Raw genomic sequence first — 21,829 nt, 5'->3', positions numbered from 1 at the left:
AGCTTGTTGGAAAGGTAAAACCTCTGGCCCCACCCCAGACCTAATGTACAGGAATCAGTATTTTATGAAGTACACTAAAGTTTAAGAAGTACTGCCCTAAGCCACTTCCTAGCACTTTGATTCCTAGAAGAAATGATGTCATAGTCCAGCCTGTGACTGCTGAGTATATCGAATGTCCTTTGGAGAAGTATGATATGCTTTTGCAATTTGAAGTATTCTTTGAATAATTCCCAACTAGACTGTGTCCAAAATAAGAAGTCCTTGAGTAACTAGCTACCTTGGTCCCCTTCATTTCAACTCTTTAAGAATCATCCTGCTCCTTTCTCCTGATTCCCTGGGAGTTTCCTTTGAATCCAGAGAAAGCCTCCTCACCAGAGGAGCTTACACAGACTCTATGAAATGCCTGCTGGGTATAATGAAGGATAGTGTTAGATGCAGCAGGGGCCATAGAAATCCAAAGGCTATTTGGCTCTCTGGAAACTTTATTTAGTTGGAAAGGCATAAACATTCAGAGTAAAATTAATTTTATGCCTTATATTTGGGTAATCCTTTGTCATCTATCATCACCTCTAATGAACCTCTCGAATAATTCTGTGATGTTGGTAGGAAGGGATTATTGGCCTTTTTTTTTTTTTTAAGATAAAGAAGTCAGATCTAAAGATATGGAGGGGTTTATCAATGCCATATGGCTGTTAATGAGCTGAGATATGTGTCCATGTCTCCAGCTCTAAGTCCAGGCTGTTTTCTTTTTAAAACTAGTGTGCTGCATTGTACCCTCTAGTACCAAATTCATTTAAATTAAGTAAAATGCAGTGTAGGATTGCAGAAGTTTAATGTGGTAGTTAAGATGAGAGAAATCATTTGAAAGAGTTGAGGAGGCTTCAGTAAGGAAAGGATTTAGCAGGTCTTTGAAAGATAAGCAGGATATATCTGAACAAAGAAAGGGAGTGAGCAATCCAAGAGGAGGAACAAAATGCAGAAAAGCAAAGTCTGGTCAAAGAATAATGATTAGACCAGAGTTCTTAGTCTGTTTGGAAACTGGTTGGTTTCTATCCACCTAAATGAGGCATCTGAATTTCCCAGGTGTGGGAATCATTGTTTAGGGTAGAGGGAGCACAGTGGTTCTTTCTTTCCTTCATATTCTTGCACAGAATCCACCATGTGGAGAGTCAGGGAGACGTGACTGTAGATCTCTAGCGGGTGAGACCTAAAGGTGGGAGTTTCTAGATCAGGCTTTGTGTGATAGACTACCACATTTATTTTTTTAAAGGCATTGTATTACCTGTTTTAGATAGTTGGGAGCAGCTTCTTTCACTTTAGGGAAATGTGGGTAGATGGTGTTCAGGACCACAGGAAAACAGTGAACTTCAGAAAGTGGTTAAGATCAAGGTCATGAGAAGTGGGAGCATAACAAGGGCAGGGAACAAACCCCGGAGATGATAAAGGTGATTTTTGGGGGGTGCACAGACACCGCGATCTGGATTGGTTTAGACCTAGAAGGAAGTGGAGACTGACCGGCCCCCCCCACCTGGGTGGGGTCTGGCGGCAGCTCCCTAGCCAGGACCGGAAAGTCAGGCCTGCCATTGTGACATCCGCAGCCAGCTTCAGCTTTAGCTCGCGCCGCGGCGTGGGAAGCCCACAGCAGCGGCCCCGCAGAGGCGGGAGCGGGGCCATGGCTGAGGTGGCTGGGCTCACTGGTGATCCCAAAGCCATTGAAGTTAAAACCCAGCTGGGCGCCGAAAAAACCCTGACGACACCGCCCAGGAGGGGCCCGCGCTCGGTGCTCAAAGTCTCCCAGCTGTTGCTCCGAGCCATCACTGCGCACAAAGGGCTGACCCTTGCTGCCCTCAAGAAGGAGTTTGGAAATGCTGGCTACGAAGTGCGCAGGAAGTGCTGCCGCCCCTCGGGCGAAGCACCCAAGTCTGATGTGAAGGGCACGCTTCTGCGGGTCAGCGGCAGGGACGCCTCGGGCTACTTCAGGGTCTGGAAGACTCCGAAGCCCAAGAGAAAGCCAGGACGCCCGAGGTTGGCGGAGGGCGCGCGCTCTTCGCGGAGGAGCCTTCCGGCGCCGCGGAGCCCACGGAGGCGCAGCACGCATCGCAGGGCGGCCAAGAAGGCCAGGGAAGTATGGAGACGGAGCACCAGGGCAAACGCGAGGGTGCGGAAGATAAGGGCAAGAGCCAAGGACTCGGTGCGTTCCAGAGCCAGGGAGGAAGCGAGGGCTAAGGTGATGGAGGAGAGGAAAGGACGGACCCTGAAGGAAGACAACAGGCCTAGGACCCGGGAAGAGAGGAGCAGGCCAGGCTTGAAGCCCAGGGAAGAGAAGCAGCAAGACCAGGAGAAGCCGGTAAAACGCACCCTCCAGAAGACAACCTTGGTGAAGACTGACCGCAATTCTAGCAGTCAGGGGAAGACTCATGAGCCAAGGGCTGCCCGCACAAAGACTTCCATGAAATGTGAAAGTGCTCGGAATGCAGCCGGGTGCCTGTAGGGTGGGAGCAATTGCCCTTCATCCAGACACAGATGCCTTTCCTGTAGGCTCTAATCAGAGCAGCTCTCACACACTGAAGTGGACAAGACTATATACAAGACCTTTCCACTATATCGTGTCCGTTTTGTCTTTGCCGCACCTGGAAGAGTAAGGGCAAGGGTGGGTGTTGAGGTGAGACCTATAGGCGGGGCAGATGGGGTGAGGGGACAAAAAGATGTGGTGATTCTGCTCCTGCTTCAGGCCCCAGGCCAATGCCTTTCAGAAGGAAGAAAGAAAACAGGTAGAAGAAAAGCAGCCACTTGAGGGGATTAATGTTAGACACCCGGTCAGATCCAAATTCAGTTTTGGGGAGAAGGGCATGTAAAGAGAGAAGTAGGGGGCATCATTGGGACAAGAGAAGAGCAGGCAACCTTTATAGGATGAGTGGTTCCACTGACCCAAAATGTTCTTAACTGAAATTCCTTTAGGGAAAAAGGCCCTTCTCCCCAAGTGGATTGTAATGGGTTTGTAGTTTTTACCTGACTTGATATTATTTTAACTTTAAAACTTTCTTATTATGTTAATATTCAGCTAAATGGGTGTGTGTGAAAGCATTTAGCACAGGGCTTGGCACAGGGTAGGTGCCTGAGCGTTAAATAAAAGTATAAATAGTTTGTGATGATGTGATAATGAGCTATGACAGAAAACTCTACTGGATCAGCACTTAATGAGACCAGGATTCTAGTCAAAGTTCCACATTCTGACCTTGGCTGAGTTGTTACTTAACCGTTCATAGTCTTGGCTTCCTTCTCTAAAAAAAGGTTGGAATTGGGCTAGGATGGTTTTAGGGGCTTTTAAGTGTTAGTAAAATAAGACAAAGTATCATGATGTCGGCCTTGACAAAATGCAGTGAGGGAATTATCAACGGGGAATACTAACGAGAGGAAATTATGTATATTTATAGGATGCATATCAGAAATATAAGATGAGAAGGCTAGGTAATGAATAGCTAGATCTTTTACTTTTCTTAAAAAACAACATGTATTGAGCATCATATGCCAAATATAGAGCAAATGTATGATTTCTTTTAGCTCCAAATGTAGAGATTAAGAACAGAATGGGAATAATTCTAATGCCATAGGACAAGACAGAACACAGAAATGGTTCCTAGAGAAGTAAAAACATCAGAGTAGTTGATTCAAGGAAATGACTTTCTGTTTCCAGCTGAATCCAAAGGAATAGGAAGAAGGGAGACACTGGGAAGGTGCTTTCATTCTTGTAAAGAGGTGAGAGTGATGGTGGGAGGTGGAAATGTGTTTGAACAAGGTGGGAAGCTTTTTCAGTGTATATGACCAAGCTTTTCAGAGAGTGTGGTATCTTCTACAAGAGGGGAACAGGTATGTGTATTTACACACAGAAAGAAAAGGAAGGGAGGATGGAAGGAGGGAAGAAGGGAGGAAAGGAGGGAAAGAAAGCTTAAATGATGCTAATATTCACCTTCTCACACCCTTAAATGAGAATCACTGCTTTAAACCTATGCAAAGCTAATAGCAAAATGCTTGCTGTTGTATCTCATCTATAGATGATCTGAACTTTGAAATTTCCCCCTGCTATAATTAGATTTACTCTGCACTTGAATTGTCTGTGAATAGAATGAAGCAACCAGAATCAGAGACGAGGGAGCCATCTGAAAAAAGGTAGTGGGAAACTTTGTTGAACACAGAGCAAAGTTAATCAGATGTCCTTAGGATAGCCAGATGTATTGCCCCGTTATAGTCCTGGGAGGTTTTTACCTAAAGAATCAGATGGTCAAGAACTAGAAGCCTTTTCTCCTAAAATGGGATGAGAAGGACACTGGCAATTTTTTTTTTAGATTTCCTAAGAATCATCACAGTTCTATTTACATTATAATGATTTCTTCATTTAAGCAAACTTCCAGTCATTCTGGTCAGTAAATTTGACAAATGTATTAAGTGTCAGACCCTGACCATATGTAGCTATATATGGTCATTTCAGGTTATTTTCCATTGGTAAATATTAAGGTGGCTATACTCCAGTAAAATACAGGAAATGACTTTAGCTCATTAGCTATCCACATTATCTAGTTTGTAATGCTAGCTGGGTACTTCTCTGAAAGGAATTCCCAAGAATAGTTCATCTTATACCCAGTATTCATTAATGATGAAATGCCTGCAAGATTCTGGGCACTTTGCTGAAGATGGATAAAGCATAATCCCCACTTTTCACTGCTCACATTCTAGTGGCATATTTGGGTATTTAATTTTAGTCAGAGCAAATGGAACATCTCTGACCTCAATTCTTTGCTCTCCTTTGATCTCAACTGCCTAGTGCGATGATCAGAAAATTGTTGGACTTTAGATTTGTAACAAAGTTCAGATGCCCTCTAGCATCAGATATTCAATGGTTGTTGATAAAACAGTTAACAGGAATGCAAATGGCCCTTAAAAATATGGAGAAGGGGGATTCCTGGGTGGCGCAGCGGTTTGGCACCTGCCTTTGGCCCAGGGCACGATCTTGGAGACCCGGAATTGAATCCCACATCGGGCTCCCGGTGCATGGAGCCTGCTTCTCCCTCTGCCTATGTCTCTGCCTCTCTCTCTCTCTCTCTCTCTGTGACTATCATAAATAAATAAAAATTAAAAAAAAATCTTAAAAAAATTTTGGAGAAGGTACCATTTTACTCATAAGAGAGATGCACACTAAAACAGTAAGATAACATTTTTAAAAATCAATTCAAAGGTTTCGAGAACCTACTCCATCAGTGAGGCTGTGGGAGATCAGACACTCACACACAATGCTAGTGAAAGTGTAAATGCAGGAATTTGTCTTTCACAATTACAAATGCAAATATCCTTTGACCCAGCAGAACCACTTTATCTTTCAGATGTAAGTACATTTATGAGAAGACTTATGTCCAAGGTATTCAGTGCAGCACTGCAGTAGCAAAAAAGGAAATAATCTAAATATAACTAGGGGGCTGGTTAAACAAGCTTCTGTATAGTGAAACTGCATGCAGCTGTAAAAAGGAGGAGAGTCTCTACGTATTATGACAAGCTCCCAAAGATAAGTGAAAAAACAATTCCGGACAAGGAAGTATACCATACTATCTTTTGTGTAAAATGAAGGAAAATATATGTCTTTGTAATTGTATAAAACTCTGGAAAGATACACAAAAATTAACTGGTTCTGTATGGAGACGGGAAGGTGATGGGAACTGTAGAGGATATAGAGAAATTAGACTCTTTACTATCTCTTTTTTTTTTGGTATTTGTTTTCAGAATCATGTAAATTGTAACTTGTTTAAAAAAGGTAAAAAATTCCACATAATTGTCAGTTGCAGCTTTTTCATTTATAATGTGGTTTGTACTTTTGCATGCATTGTTTCATTTTCACCTCAGTCCCTTAGATCTCAAGTGAAAAAGCTTAATGTTTGGAAAATGTGCACTTTGGAAATTGACTTTTAACTGTGCTCTCTTGTCTACATGCCGAATGGGGCCTCACCATCTACTCAGTAACTCTCCAAGACATCTTTTCTATGTAGGTAGAGTCAGGAGTTAGAATTTATGCCCACATTGAGTGTTTTAAAAATTTGAGGTTTCTTGTGGTGGATGGTGTTCTCCAACACATTGCAGGCTCTGTTTTCAGAGCATGCAAACATCTCCATGTGTCAGTGGTCTCAAAACAGTAGTTCTCTCCTATCCCCTATTTCGGGGGAGCCCTGTGGAGACAAGGCTTTGTGGTTGGGCTGGAGATAACTCCATCTACAACCTAAATGTCTCGAAGGACAGGAAGACATTCTGGGAAATTAATATAGGGGCACCATGTCAGAAAGGGAGCTTTAAAAAGAGAAAAAGCCAAAGGATTTGAAAGAGAGAAACCAAAGACTGAGGGGGTGTCAGCATGAGGCCTTGGATGAGGCTGGGAAAAGCACTGATAGAAAGGAGTAAGGAGAGGAGGTCAGGATTTCAATAGACACCAACTGGAGATGGCAGAGAGAACAGGGGCCTCAGTGAACAATCACAGCTGTGTTTCTTTTCCCCCTTTTGTCAGCTCTTTGCCGCCGCCTCCTTTTTGGTTAGGAGAAAGACCAGATTTGTCAAGAGTATTACTTCAGGTGACTGGGGGAACTAAAAGTGAACACATGAGAACAGGGAAACATGAAGCACCAAGGTAGGTGCCAGAACAGCTGGGCTGGTGTTCATGTTCAGGAAGCTGCACAGGTGGATCATCCCCAAACAGTAGGCTCCAAGCTCCATTTAGGCAACTCGCATGGAGGAAGAGCAAAGCCTTTGGGTTGTACTCAAGGCCTGCAGAGGGGTTCCTTCCCCTCTTCCCCACACTCCATGAAGCTCCACAGGTGGAAGGCGGTGTCAGTGGATCAGAGGCTGGCAGTTTCATGCCAGCTCCCCATGTTTTCTCCCACACTTTTTTTCTCTTACCTTATTCTTTTGATACCCTCTGCCATGTTCCCATCCTCTTTATCCACAAAAGTATGTCTGGTGGACCCAGCTCCTGCTTAACCCCATCTGTGCATGCCTCTTCTAGCGCCCCCATCTCCAATTACTGTAAATTTGCCTAGGGGGTCAAGTCACATTCACCATCATCGCAGTCTCTGGACTCAGGCTTACCACTTTAAGGGTATCCCAAGAGTGGCATCTTCACTTGAATGACCCTGAGATGGAAGGCCTCCTTAAATTTGCTTCCTAGGCCTTTACCCACTTTACCCTAGACCTGGTCCTGATCAACACTCTGCTTCCCCCATTTCCAGGTTGGATTAAGACCAGCTAACTTGGGAGGGACATCTGGAAGCCAGGACACCAAGAGGGAAATGGGGAAGCCAAACTTGTGGCATCTCAAGGTTTATGTTTTTGGGAGTGGCAGTGAAGGGGCTCACGCATGGCTCTGTGACTTCCTCTAAAGCTATCTGGTGTCTCCCCAGCTCTGCTGCAGCTTTTTGATCAAGAGAAGAGCTGAGAATGAAAGGACATATTAGAAACCGCTAAGGATACAAACAAAGGTCCATCAGAGAGAAATTCATAGTCCATCAGAGGGAACCAAGTCAGACAACAGCTAGAAATCTGGCAGGCACAGAGCAGTTGGGCTGGATGGCATGTGGACACACACCTCCAAAGTTTCCTGTATGAGGGTGCCTTTGTGACAGTATCATGAGGCATGGCAGAAAAGTGGTGCCAAGGAAGGGCTCAGCTGAGGAACATGCTGAGTACAGGGCTTGTGGCTACACTTGATCTCCCAGGCTTAGAACAGCCAGTGCCTGGCATGTAATGAGCTCTCCAAAAATGGCTTATAGAATTGAGACTGATTCTCGGAAGCAAGAAGAAGCAGGAAGGGACTGGGTAAATCAAAGTAGCAAAAAGTAGAAATCCATTTTGGAAGTTACATCAAGGGAAAAAGAGCCTGCAGGGAATGGAGTGCAAGACCTGGACTTGGCGGTATAGACAATCCACTGGCCACGTTAGCATGTGGGGAGGGGTAAGACAGAAAGAGAGGAAGAGACGCAGAGTGGTGGGATGGCAGCTGAGCTAGAGGGATTTGAGGGAAGAAAGTAGGAAATATGAGTAATTGATCCTGCTTTGTAGGCTTAAAGCTGACAAACTGGACAGCAGGCAGAGACAGGGGGCTCATGATGGAACAGAATTGACTAGAAGCCTGAAGAGAGTAACTATGATGGAAAGAGGATAGGGAGTAGAAGAACAAATATCCTTGTGAAGGTGAGGCATTCCCCAGGCAAAACACAAATTCCAAACCATCAGAAAAAGAGAAATGGGAGAGAAGAGTGGAGAAGGAGCTCCATTTATTGGGAAATGGAGGTAGTGATTGGAAAGGCAAGAGAGAGACACCGTGAGGCCTGGAGTTGAAAACTGTAGCCAAGCTTCTCCACCTTGGGGAGAGGGTCTGATCACCTCCCCAAACTCCAACCTTTTGACTTTGGGAGAGCTCCAGAGGTGGTAGGTTTGTAAATATCAGTTCAGTATGTCCTCATGGATTTGGTTAGGAAAGGAGCTAGAGAAGGTAACAGAACCAGGGCCTGCAAGACAGGTTCCTTCCTGCAGCCTGAACTGGACAGTCTTCAAAGCAGGAAATGCATTTTTGACATAGGTGCTATGGTTTAATTGATTAGAACTCTACCTGGTAAATAGACTCTGGGTTCAAATCTCACTTGTGTCACATATTACTAAATGAGCCTGGTTGTCTCTTGTGTCCTGGGGACTCTCCAATGCTTCTATTGCTCTTGCCCATAGGGTAGGCCAAATCATAGTTGGGAATCCCTTTCATGGTACCTCATTGTCTCCAATACAATTATGAGGCTGGAAAACTTGGTGCCTTAAGAGCTGGGGAGAGCTGGCCTTACTCTATTCTGTGCTAAATGTTCACCTTGCATGCCTCCAGACCAACTTATTAGACCTTGAGAAGGAGCAAGTAACTAGCACAGGAGGACTATTTCCTTGGATGTTGGTTTTTCAGTTTTACATTGGATTTCCCTTCTTTGAGGTGTCTGCTCCTTTTTGGTCCTTCAGATTTCTGTACCTATGAACCCTCTATGTCCACTGTAGAAGCTCTAGCCCCAGTCTGTCACAACAGCTAGGTAGGTGCCCTACCATGGTTTCTAAAATTGTTGACTAACCCAGTCCTTTCACAGATTTAAGGGTGGGGACTCCAGCGAACCAGAAAGGAGAAACTAGCCTTGAGGGGTTGCAGAAAATAAACCTGACAACAGGAACACAAAGATTCCCCTCCCAATTTGAATAGGATAAGGTACTACTGATTGAAGTGGAATTTGAATCTCCTAGCAGTGATTCTCAAACTTTGGCATACATCAGATATTCTGGAAGGCAAGTGAAGACTGATTCCTGGGCTCTACTCCCAGAATTTCTGATTCAGTTTGTTTGGGGTAGAGCCTGAGAATTTGCATTTCTAAAACAAGTTCTCAGGTGATGTTGATGCTGCTGGTTCAGAGACCACATTTTGAGACCTAAGCTCTAATATAGCACTCCAGGAAATTTTGCCAGCTCAGGATCACTAAGACTCTAAAGGAATAGATTTCTGTTACTACCCAGCTCCACTCATCCCTGTCCAGTGCACTCATCTGAAGAGAGGTGGAAAGAACACACGTCTTCTGGCATTTCTGGTTCTGAGTAAGGGCTCACCTTGCCCTTAATGGAAATAAGGAAACAGTGGTTTGAGTCCAGAAGTATAGGAAAGGAAAGGATTTTGTCACAAATTATTACCCTTTTAGCTCCCTGAAGATATAACATCATTTTGACAAGGGAAAAATTTTTCCTTCACTTCTATCAGAGTTAAGGCTTGAAATGTAAGTAATTCTGGGAAGAGCTAACACTTTGAGTTATATTATCTGGTATAAGGGATTCTTTGCAGACATACTTTGATGGGATAAAAAGGGCAGAATATTTGGGCCCTGAACAGGGTAAAGGCACCACAGAAGGAAAAGGTGATAGGTTTCTAAAGATGGACTTCCCCAATTTACATTTGTCCAGAGAGAACACAGACACAGTTGTGTGTTTGGTTTTTTGTTTTTTGTTTTTTTGTTTTTATTTAAAGGGGATAGGGTGGACATGTGGCAAAGCCAGCTAGGAGAAAGATGGGAGTTTGAAGCTGATTCCCTGTGGGAAAAATCTTCCAAATCTATTCACCCATCTAATGGCTGTTGCTTATTTTATTTTTCGTCCAAGGGAAGTGGTGTTGGACCGAGGTAGAGAAGACAGTGGTGTACCAGAAATGACCTAAAGGGATGTCCTTTCTGCAGAAAGCTCTTAGACTCTATCATGCCTTTCGTTTGGATGGCTGCACCCAGACTTTGGGGACTTCTCTTGCTATCCTTATAATTACTAAAACAGACCAATTGCTGGAGGTTAACATTTGGTTATTAAGATGTGTGATCTGACAGTACAGAGAGTCACTTCCCACAAGTCTTTAAAACAAGGTTTGTGAGGAGCTCAATTTGTCAGCATGTCATCTTTAAAAAAAAAAAAAACAACAACAAAAAACAGAGTAGAATGTCAGCAATACTCTCCTAGTCATTAAAGACTAGACTCTGTCTTTATACCCTACTGCCTCTGATATCTTAGTCCTTAAAATATTTAGTGATCCTTGCCTTGTAATTTTTGACACAAATGTATAAATGACCATGTTGGGTCAGAGTAACTCCCTATGACCCTGGTTTAGTGATTCCATGGATGGGCTCTGAACCTGCTAAATGTGTATATAAAACAGAGTGAATTTCTAATGCCCGTTTTTCTTAAAAGTGAGCTTCTGATTTTTATCAGAGTCTCATAAGGGTCTCTGATCTAAAACAGGTTCTGAACCCCTGCTTACATAGAGCTGATCTGCATTAATGAATGAGGCATAGTGGGAGGGTAAAAGAAATGGCATAGTCCAGTTTTACCACTGGAATCCAATACTCTCCTATTCCCTGGGGTACCTCCTAATATTAATCCTAAAATGCTCCTATTTCTGAGGACCTTAAAAAGGGCTGGCCATTTTGCTCTATTCGTAGGAACTTAAGCAAGAGAAGTGCATCCCAGGCAAAGAAGAAAGGCTCCTCTGTGTGGCAAAAGGGAGGTGGCAGCTGGGTTGCTCAACTCATATCCACTCTAAGAAACCCGGTCAACAAAATGACCCTATTTTCAGCTCTATTTAGGTCCAGAACTCTGAGGAGCTGTGGTTCACCCAGTTTTTCCTAAGCAAATGGGATAATCACTAAACTAGATTGTTGCAGCTTACTTCCTTTTGCCTCTCTGGTTAATTCCACCAAACTGTGGTTAAGAAATAAGTATGTTAAGGAAAAACCAGAATGTAAGCATTAAAGAGAAATTATCCCACTTTTATCTGCTTTGCTCCTCTCCTTCCTAACCCCAAACTGCTCTTACATACAAGATAATTTTTAAATTATATGATTGGTATTAACACATTATCAATAAGGCAAAACAATGACCAACTCATCAACCAATAGATGCTAGAATACTTAGGCAAGTCCTGGAGTTAAGAGTCTTAGTGTGGATACCTTCCCAGAACTGGGAAGAAAACCCAATGCACTACCTCCCCACCACATCAGCTGAAAAGCTGAACCATAGCCATTTTCCCTAACATTCCGTTTCTGGGAGAATGAGATCCTTAGGAAAAACTGTCTCCTTGATGAGGCAATCAAGGTCAAATAAGAGTGATGACAACAACCTGCAAGCACTGTGATTCCTGTCCTAATTTTCCAGCACTAAAACAAGACAAAGAAACCCACTCAGCACAAAGCTTCTATATGCACCTTACTTGAAATCAACAAGAAACAGCTCACCTCACTGAGGATGTGTCTGTCTTTCTCCTCCTAGGCAAAAAGAATCTGTGGCCCAGAGATTCAGACCTATACATATATATCCACAGTTGTCTTGATCTCAGCAATACAGGGGAAAGCTTTATACCTCAACTCCCACAACTTAACCCATCACTTAATCCTTTCCATGAGGGCTCCCTTAATCGCTCAGCTTACTTCCTATCTTGAAACAAAACAAAAAAATCCCATACAATCCCTACTATCCTCACCCCCAGAAAACAGCCCCTAGAAAATCTAGCTTGTACAGTTTGCACATTGCATGCTCTCTTCAAAGACCCTGCACACAGATACACATAGACACATAAAGACACAGTCAAGAGGAGAGGGGTCTGTTCAAGGGGATAAAGTTTTTTTCTTCCGTGTGGGCCTGGGTTCCTTTGGGAGTGTAAGTCCATCTCAGCATTGTAGCGTGATCCCTCAGCTGGATATATGTATGAGGAAGATGAAGGGAGTCTGAATAAGGGAGTGAAAACGTTCTTGTTTCTATTTTTCAATAGGTGGGGGTAAGAGGTGTGATGTATATTTGGATGATCAGGGTAAGGATGATAGACCCACACAGGAATGAGGTCTGCCCCTCAGCTTTCATCTGGATAAAAAAGGAGGACTCTGGGTGCCTGATCACTATCTCTTTCCCGTTTCCTCATTACTCCCTAACCCAGTGTTCACCAGTGTGTTTCATGGAGTCACCAGTTCTGCGGGAGGTGAGATAGCAAGGACTCTGAGGTCAAACACATTTAGGAAACACTGCAGTAAAAGAGGCCTGACAAGTCTTTGCACACATACGTTCTCAGAGCCTTCAATATGCTAATATGGTCTTTCTCTCTATATACAGAGAGGATATAATAGTTACAGTATACAAAGGTGTTATTCAAATATTCAACTGGTAGAGCATAGGCTCCAACCACTCAGGATGGACCGCAGCCATAAACTGCTGATTCTCAAGTAGTACCCTTGAGAATGGGCTTTGGCTGAATATCAGCATCGTTTCCTAAAAGTTTTGCCCAAAGAACTCCATTTTATGTGGAATCTCATAGAACTGGTGAGAAATGTTTGGCCAATGTTGGAACCTCATCTTTCTAAGGATGGAGCCAGGGTTCATGATTCTGGCCACTGGGGTGCAGGAGAGGGGCAGTTCTGGCAGAGACTCCTGGTAGCACCAGCTGCTGATAGATGTGACCACAGCTGCAGCAGAAACAGATTTCAAAAGATAGATGTCCCTCTGTCCCAGCTGCTCCGGGGACTTTGTCCCTGGTGGGTCAGCAGGTGCCTGTCCAGGTGATGTTTACGGCCAAAGCTCTTTTCACAGCGAGGGCACTGGAAGGGCTTCTCCCCAGTATGGGTCAGCCAGTGTCTCACCAGGTGGTGCCGTCGGCCAAAGCTCTTCCCACACTCAGTGCACACATGGCACTTTGGCACTGGGGGGGCACGCTGCCGTTTCCTAGCCCCCGGGCTCTCTCCAACCTCTTGGCCCTTGCAGGACTTGCCTTCCGCATGCACTCTCTGGTGGCTGGCCAGATGGGAGTTGCATCGGAAATTCTTGCCACACTCAGAGCACCTGCTGGGCTTGTCGTGTAGGTGTGTTTTCTGGTGCCGGATCAGATGGTGTCTTCGCCCGAAGCTCTTTTCACACTTGAGGCAGCTATAGGGCCGCTCCCCAGTGTGTGTTTGCTGGTGCCTGGCAAGGTGGGAGCCCCACACAAACTGTTTCCCACACTGGGGGCATGTGTGAGGTCTTAACAGGGAATCCATCTCTGTGCTACATAGAAGGTTTGAGAAGCTATCTTCCTGAAGAAAAGGTGGGCCCAGGAGCATTCCTCTGGAGCCCCTGGGCATGGAATCCCAGCTCTCATCCTGCTCTGGGTTCCAGAGAACAGTATCTTCAGACACACTAGATAACATTCTGGGAGGTTCTGCTTCTAGTTCAGGGGTATCACCCTCGTGCTCACTTCCATCTCCTGTGGAGAAGGGAAAATACCAACCCCAAGAGGGGAGTCACAAGAGAGTACCCCAGGACCCAAGTCACAGGTGAGGTTGTCTGATTCCTGTTAGGGCCTAAACCTCACCCCACAAAGGCTGGAAGAACAGATTCTAATATTGTTCAAGACAGTGCAAGAAGTGTAGAAGTTAAAAGCCTAGGCTTAGGAGGCAGATTCCCCAATTTTGAATCTCAGCTTTCCCACTTAGCTTCTGTAAGCCTTTTCTCTTCTGTAAAATGGCAATGATCATAAGATAGATGTTATAAGACAGACAGTATAATACCTGCACATAGTGAGCATTTAGTAAATGGTCTATGCTTTTATTATTTATTTATTTATTTATTTATTTATTTATTTTTTATTTAAATTACTTCCATCTTCCTGTCTAAGCATAGATGGAAAGAGTTAAGAAATGTGCTGCAATCTTCATGGGCTGAGTGACCATCTGTCAGCAATACTAGCGGCACCCTGGAAAGCATCTCCACAATGAGTGGGATGTTGAATAATAACATCAGTAACAACAACAACTAACATTTATTGAGTGCTTATTATGTGCCTGGTATTGTTCTATTCTGTTAACATATTTAAGTCTCTCGATAATTTACCAATGAGGAACCCAAATGCGAGCTAATTACATTTCCAAGATTCCCAGGTGTGGTCCTGGATTCAAATCCACAAAGTCTGGTTTTAGAGCCTGCCTTCTAAACCTTTCTGCTACACTGTCTTGCCTTTGAAGAAAAAGATCTCAACTTTTTTGACTCTGTAACTCACTGAGTGGAGGAGGGATTGGATGGACACATAAGGATGACACTCCAAGAGGGTTGAAGGCAGTGGCTGAAAGTGTATTCTAGGTGTTTACCTGTGTATGTGACCCTTAGGATGTCCCTCTCCTCCAAGTCCTGGGGGTCAGGGACCCATTGTTCTTCCCCTCCTTCTAGTTGAGAAAGCATGTCCAGTTTGGGAATTGGAAATCCTGTCCATAGGAAAGGAAAACAGAGATGTCAGTGAGTTCAATTGTAATTTTCTATTTCTGAAAAAAAGCTGTTTCCTAGATTATTCCTTGGAACTGGAGATAAAAGAAGGTCAGATATAGGCCTCTCTCCTGTCCCCATTTCTGTTAAGTTCCTCTTCTTTCTTTTAGAAAGTCATATTCTCTTCCCTAGTGTGTCTGTTCTCTTCCACTCAGATTTCAAATACTTCCAGCCCACCTGTCCTTAACTTTACTTAATTAGCCCTACTACAGCTGTCCTACCTCCACTCCCATTTTACCCTAGATGGCTTGCTGAGTTTCCAAGGACTCAGTTCTATCACTTAAATGTCCTTCTCCCTCTTAATTCCCAACCAAGAAGAGCCCAAAGTTCCCTTCTCCACAATTCAGCATTATTTTGCTGTTGTTTTTAAGAAATGACACCTCATTTCTATTCTCTTTGGATTAGCCCTAATGCTCTTTCTCTGGTAAAAGTGTAGACAGACTTCCAGCCAAGGAAAGAACCCTAGATAGATACTATCCAATAGCTCTGGAGCAGATGGCCCCATCTTCCCAGAGTATAATCTTTTAAAAGTGGCTAGGGAAGATCATGCTTACTTAGAGAGACCACTATCCCACAGTTTTCCTGCATGACATATTCTCCATAAAAGTCTGTCTGAGAAGGGTCCAGGCTCCGCCATTCTTCCTGAGAGAAGCACAAGGACACATCCTTGATGGTTACCAGGCCCTGAAACAAAATGTAGCATCATCTGTTAGTAATTGTTCCTTAAGGAAAATGTGATCCCAGTATAAAAGGCTGAAGTGGTAGAAGAGAGGGCATGAGAGCATTTAGGGAAAGAATTCCCCCAGAAGTCTTTGGGTAAGGCATATAGTTTTGGTGAAAGATAAATGGAGCAGAGGGGCGAAAGTAATGGTGAGTGAGTGAGGAGGATAATGTCTCTTGAGGAGTTTCCCACTTGAACCATGAAGTTGGAGGCACCATGAACTCATTACTCCCCTGATTAACTACAGGTGTCTGCCCAGTCTCACCTCACTTGCCTCGTTCTTTTAATTGCAGAAACTGGGTACTAGCTTCCTCTTCCTCCACTTGACCTTTTCCTTTTCTATCAGTACAAAATCATATAGATGAAGCATCTTTTTTGACCTCTACCCATCATGCCATATCTTTATCTTTGGAGACAGTATATAGTATAGTGGTTAGGATTCTCAAGCCAAATGACTCCTAGCTCTGCCATTTATTAGCAGTTTTGTCCTTACACAAGTGCCCTAATCTCTTCCTACTCTATTTTCTCACATGTAAAATGAGCATATTTGGTTTCCTCTCAGAGATAAATGGGTTAATATACATAAAGCATTTAGAGAGACACAAGCATGGTAAGCACTCTGGGAGTATAGCTACTACTACTATTATTATCTTTCCATGAGTTTCCTATTGCCTTCTGAATCCAAACCTATTTCCTCTCTCTGGCTCTGCCCCTCTTTACATCTTTCTATCTTCTCTCCTTTTCCATATGTTCCATTACCCACCCAGTCCTGTCTACTTTATGTCCTATCAAGCTTCCCTCAGGTCCTCTTTTCCTAGTCTTTCCAGATTTTTTTCTTAAAGAACATTAATAAATTGTTCTTAAAAGCCATATAGGAATGGCACAGCCATCCATTAAAAACAACTTAACCTCTAGGAATTCCCCTCTTCTTGTCATGCCTTCACTCACTTCACACTTCAAGGGTATTAATGAGCCATTTGGAAGGGGAAAGAATCTGTCCAGTTATAAGATGAAGATACCATTTGTGATCATGTGAGATAACAAATCAATAGGATGATGGTGAGCCTACAGAAAGGTAGCAGTGATGAGACCCTGGGAGAGGCCAAGGAAAACAGCCCACCTGTGATCCTGCTGCAAGAAGTGCAGCTGCCATCTCCCAATCTCCGGTGCTCCCCTCCTGGGGAATGGCAGGAACCCAGGGAGCTGACTGAGCTGGAGAGAAAAAAGAGGAAACACTAGAGATGGACCATCCATCCTTTCCCAATAAGGGCGCGATGGACCCCATGTCAGAGGAACTTAAGGGTCACATTTTCCTGAATCTGTATCCATTGGTAAAATTCAAATGCATACATAGAGTGGAAGAGATCTCCACTTAACATATTTTGCAAAGGTGTTAAGTGGTTTTTAGTAAAGCTTATTATATGTCAGCCACCTCCACTAGACTAGTTGTGGTTTGAATTTATATTATTTGAATGTAATTTTCACCTAGTAAAGTGCATCTTACTGGGTGTGTTCTCAACAGTAATAGGAGTTGTCACTTCCTTTGTCTCCCACATTCAATACCACTAACCATGCACTTGCAGCATGTGGAGGGAGTGATTATGCAAGAAATAGGAGAAGTGCAGTTTCATGATTTACAAAACCCAGGAACTCCTGATATTCCTGTGACCAGAGCCCAAGAAGAATAGACTAGTCCTGGTACTGGTTACAGTACTCAAACACACATATACACTCCAGGCTCTCACCCTTCTCCTGAAGGGACTGTGGATCCTCTTCAAGGTCACAGCACAGGTGCTCCAGTGGCCCTGGTGCTGTTCTCCATGGCCCCTCTTCTTGGCTTCCCCTTTCCACCTGAGGCTCTGCTCCATCCAGCTGGACATTCATTGACTCCCATCCTGTACCCAGGACTGCTGTCTGTTCTGAAAGCATTTTTGCTGCAAACCCAAATTGTGACCTGGAACAAATTCATTATCAGCTGTGCCCATTAAAAATGGAAAGAGGTGATATTCCTAAGGGAGTTACGGAGAACAGCCTGAGGGATAAAAGATGAAACCAGATAAGGGGAGCTTGATGGAAGATGAACTTTAAAGTTTGGTGTGTTCCAATCAACTGAGCCTGGGCCAAGCTTCTTGGAGGAACTAAGAAATGAGCAGGTGCTAAATAACAAAGTCACTAACAGTTATTTTGGGGACCTCATGGCAGAAACAGAATACTCTTGATGGCTGGAAGAACTTAATTTTTTTTTTTTAAAAGATCAATCCTGGAAATTCAAAAGGTATTCATTTAATTTCAACCACTCAAAATACAATAAAGTAAGTAATCTGGACACATGTAGGAATGGAATGTGCACGGATTTACACTCAACAAAAATGGATATAATCACATAGAAGATTTTCTGCCACAAATCTCATTCTCATCAATTAGTTCAGAATGAAATGATTACTATAGATAGAAGTCCTAGCCAAAGGTGTATGTGTGTGTGTGTGTGTGTGTGTGTGTGTATACAAGGAGCACACATCCCCTTTATAAGCCTGAACCAAATGACACCTCTCTTAAGCCTCAACAAAGAGACACAACCTGGCACTCTGATGCAGAAAATAAGAACTGGTAATAAATGTGGTAGAAAGACCAATAACTCAGAAAGCATGTGTAAAACTCCAAAGCAACCCTAACAGGAGAAATTGTTAGTCAGTAAGGAGTTGATGTCTACTTGGGAAAAGTATAAAGGAAAAGAAAGCATTTGAACCAGAGTGGATAAAGGGGAAATAATTGATGCTAACATGACCTCAGTGTGTGAATTAATAGTCCTGTGAGCTGAGACATAGGAAAGAACCTGAGACATAGGAAAGAACCAGTCAGATCTCATTAGAAAAATATATTCAGTTTTAAAGAAGGGTATGAAGAAACCAGAAACCAGTATGGTTCATCAGAAGAAATAAAAGTGGAGAAAGGGATGGGAAACATGGCCATTGGGGATAAGTTAAAAACAATAGACATAATTTTCTCCTGTCTAGGGAAAAAAGCTGATAAATGATGCTACTAAGAACAAGAAATGGTTTATATCTCTTTATAGATCTATTTATTCTCTTGATTGCCAGAGAAGAGATTTAGGTTATACAAAAAACATTTTTTTTAGATATTTTATTTAGTTATTTGAAAGAGACTGAGAGTACAGTGGCGGGGGGGGGGGGCAGTGGGACAGGGAGAAGCAGACTCCCTGCTCAGCATGGAGATCGAGATGGGTTTCAATCCCTGGACCCCAGGATCGTGATCTGAGCCAGAGGCAGATGCTTAACCGACCAAGCCACTGAGGCATCCCTAGATTAAAAAAAAAAAAAAAAATACTTAACAATAATCCTGTAGTGCACGGGACCAGGTTGTGGGCTTTTTTTTTCTCCGGACATCTTGGAGTCAGAACAGGTCTCATGTGTTGTGACAAGGGGACTTCCTTGACTTCTGGCAGAGAAACAGTCTATGAGACTGCACAGAGTCCTTTCTGCTTGGCAACATCTTTTGTGTGTGTGTGTGTGTGTGTGTGTGTGTGTGTGCGCGCGCGTGTGATTTTTATTCAGTACTCAAGCAGTCAGAGCTAGTGAAAGCCTTCCAAAAACAAGTCAGAACCTTGGTTAACTATCCTGGCTCACTCATATCTATTCAGTAACACTTGCAAGAACCCAGAAGCCCACGACAGGTTAATGACCGATGTCAAGTTGTTGATTTTCTTGCCTATTTGTCTTTGACAAAAAGAGGTAGGTGGCAACCCTAAGCCCAATGCACAGGAAGGGAACAAATTATGCTTTCATCTCAGAAGTCCAGAGAAGTCTCGGGGCCTCATGGGAGCCTCCTGGACTGATTCCCAGCTTAGGAGGTTTCCTTTTCAGAGACTTCTCATGAGAAAGGAAAATTCCCAGTAAAGCAATAAAGGGAAACTTCCATTTTAGCGCTCTCTTCTGATTTCCAACCCCTGTGTTTGCTTCGCTTTTAACATATAAGGCACTAATTCCCCTCTCTTCACTGGAGGTCTTCTTTGTTTCTCAAGCTCCCTTTGAACTCCTCCCTCAGGGCTTTACCTACAGTTAATGTCTGGACACCTGTCTCAGACTCATTTGTCCATCTCCCCAGCAGCACCGTCCCTGGATGGGAAGTTTCTTTCTGTGGAGCCTACAGGGCTCGCTGTGAGCCTCTCCAGGCCACTGACAGAAAACCTGTGGAAGTGCTGGCAAAAATCTCAGCAACAAGGGGGTGGGGACTTATCCTCACACAGCGTGTCCTAAGATGTTCACGCTCTCGGAGCCAGAACCCGGGCAGTCATGGGTGTCAGCCTAATCAGGTTTCTCCTGGCTCCAGGATGTTCCCAGGCCTACTGGAGTCTGGCTCCCAGGGCTTCCGTTTCCCACTTTTCCTCACATATCCGGGGGTCAAGGCACCTGCAGAAGGAAGTTTGTGCAGCGGCAGCTGTTGGACAGGGCCAAGGGGGTGTGTGACACGAGAAGCCCAAGGGCACAGGGACGAGTCGCGCTCCGCCGGAGAACCGTGCCCTGTGCCCCGGGTGGGGCTTGGGCGGGACGGGTGCCTGCTCCGGAGTAAGGTGGCTTCTTCCCCTCTTCTTGTCACAGTGCCCCTGGGCAGGGTCAGATTTCAGAGAATCCGAGGGAGGCAGAGCTAGGGCAGGGGAAGTGAGGTCAGAAAACAGGTTTCCCGGGAACCGGGGCAGGAGCAGGTCAAGAGAGAGGAGCCCCGGGGAAACCAGTGCGCGAGTGACAGCGGCGGGAACCCGCGCGGCCTGTCAGCGACGCCGGGGACCGGGAAGCCGGGGCGCGGGGCGGGCCCGCGATGACAGCGGGGCCGACCCCCGGTTAAGGCGAGCGACCCGCAGGCCGCGACGGTCCTCCCGGCGCCGCGTGGGGGGTGACCGGGCCCCCCGCCCGCCGCCCCGGGAAGCCAGTCGTCCCTCCCTCCAGCCGCGACGCCCTGCGGCCCGGCCCCACTCACCCCGGTCGGCTTGGCCTGCGGCCCGCGCCTCCCTTCTGGGCGCCGCCTGCCCCTCCCCTCCGCCCTCCGCTTGGTGGGAGCCGGCGGCCGCGGAGCCAGCGACGGGCGGGGACGGCGGCCGGGCGGGCGCGGGCGGGCGGGCGCGGGCGGGGCGGGCACAGGAAATCCCCGCCCGCTTCCGGGGCTCGGCGGCGGCGGCGGCGTGGGGGAGGGGGAGGGGGCGGGCCGCGGTCCCCACGGTCCCCGCGGTCCCCGCGGCCCTGCCCGCCCGGCCCGGACCTCGGCGCCCGCCCGCTCGCCCGTCCGCCCGCCGAGGACGCCGCGGGCCCAGGCGTCGGGATCCCGCCTTCGGCGCCCGCCCGCCCGCGCGCTGACTGACCCGCTCCGATCCCGGCCACTCGGCCTCCCACCGCCTCTGCACGCGGGACCCGGAGTTACCCCGACATCTAGTAACCGCTCGCCCTATGCACACAGTCGCTGCGAGAGCGAATCCAGGCGACCGGGTGGGTTCCTCAGCGCGGGACTTCGGGGCGTCCCGGCGGCGGCTCGCGGCGCCTGCGAGGGCTGAGGGAGGCCGTCCTGCCGCCGGAGCGCGTCGCGCGGGCCCGGGAGCCGGGCTGTGGGGGGCGAGCGGCGGCTCAGGGCTTGGCACAGCCGGGGTTAAGTCCCTCACGAAAACCGATTTCACCTACTGCCTTGCACTTTTTAAATATGGCTACTACGATGATTAGATTATATATGTGGCTTGCATTGTTTTACTATTGGACAGAGCTTCCTCGAAGCATTAAGGTGAATTTGACTGAAAAAATAAAATGAGAAGGGACTGCAGAATACGATAAACCATGTTACCATCAGCATCTGTTTAGAATCTACAAATCACATTATTTCATTATCACATTGATTCACAATCATTATAATGATTTCATTATATCATTATCATCATCAAATTCGGTAAAATTTTAAAGAGTTCAAAAATAAGGGACTCACTTAAGGTCATAAGTGACAATCATTCCTTTAATATATATTTATTATTATTTTATGTATTTATGTATTTATTTATGTATTGATTTATTGATTTATTGATTTTTGCTATGTGCCAGGCACCAGGACTAAATGCTGGCAGTCAGAGATCCCAAAGGAATTGTCTGTGGATTCAAGGACTCAGTCTTTGGAAACCCAAGCTCAACAAATATTTGCAATCAAATGTAATAGATGCTAAAATGGCGGGATAGACCCTGCACTAGGAACAAAGACCTA

General features: G+C 45.3%; 2 protein-coding genes across 4 annotated transcripts; one reads left to right on the top strand and one right to left on the bottom strand.

Moving 5' to 3' along the window:
• Positions 1-1,612: 1,612 nt before the first annotated feature.
• Positions 1,613-2,602, top strand: H1-7 (H1.7 linker histone). The gene has a single exon (XM_072798151.1). The coding sequence runs from the start codon at positions 1,673-1,675 to the stop codon at positions 2,489-2,491; it is 819 nt and encodes a 272-aa protein (XP_072654252.1). The 5' UTR covers positions 1,613-1,672; the 3' UTR covers positions 2,492-2,602.
• ZNF641 (zinc finger protein 641) lies at positions 2,186-20,703 on the bottom strand. 3 transcript variants are annotated; one of them, XM_072798150.1, is made up of 7 exons: positions 20,573-20,703; positions 20,008-20,242; positions 17,326-17,534; positions 16,701-16,792; positions 15,414-15,543; positions 14,688-14,801; positions 2,186-13,807 (listed from the first exon to the last, which is right to left on the bottom strand). In XM_072798150.1, the coding sequence occupies exons 3-7, from the start codon at positions 17,507-17,509 to the stop codon at positions 13,053-13,055; spliced, it is 1,275 nt and encodes a 424-aa protein (XP_072654251.1). In that variant the 5' UTR covers positions 17,510-17,534; positions 20,008-20,242; positions 20,573-20,703; the 3' UTR covers positions 2,186-13,052. The 3 variants fall into 3 exon arrangements, 2 of the variants coding, with proteins under 2 accessions (XP_072654251.1, XP_072654250.1); XM_072798149.1 differs by lacking the exon at positions 20,008-20,242 and having other exon boundaries at positions 20,573-20,697; XR_012017391.1 differs by lacking the exons at positions 2,186-13,807; positions 14,688-14,801; positions 15,414-15,543; ... (1 more) ...; positions 17,326-17,534; positions 20,008-20,242 and adding exons at positions 18,634-18,898; positions 19,841-20,007 and having other exon boundaries at positions 20,573-20,701.
• Between the last annotated feature and the right edge of the window lie 1,126 nt (positions 20,704-21,829).

Source organism: Canis lupus, chromosome 25 (assembly GCF_048164855.1).
Source record: "Canis lupus baileyi chromosome 25, mCanLup2.hap1, whole genome shotgun sequence".
NCBI lineage: Eukaryota > Metazoa > Chordata > Mammalia > Carnivora > Canidae > Canis > Canis lupus.
The sequence above is the reverse complement of the archived record's forward strand: the minus strand, read 5'-3'. Positions and strand labels throughout refer to the sequence as shown.

Excerpts from the sequence above, each read along its gene's own strand:
- ZNF641 (XM_072798150.1), bottom strand. The coding sequence starts at position 17,509 with ATGCTTTCAGAACAGACAGCAGTCCTGGGTACAGGATGGGAGTCAATG. Across the intron at positions 16,793-17,325 it reads ACAGTCCCTTCAGGAGAAGG|CTCAGTCAGCTCCCTGGGTT; the intron begins GTGAGAGCCTGG and ends TTTTCTCTCCAG. Across the intron at positions 14,802-15,413 it reads TGGGATAGTGGTCTCTCTAA|GATTTCCAATTCCCAAACTG; the intron begins GTAAGCATGATC and ends TCCTATGGACAG.
- H1-7 (XM_072798151.1), top strand. The coding sequence starts at position 1,673 with ATGGCTGAGGTGGCTGGGCTCACTGGTGATCCCAAAGCCATTGAAGTT.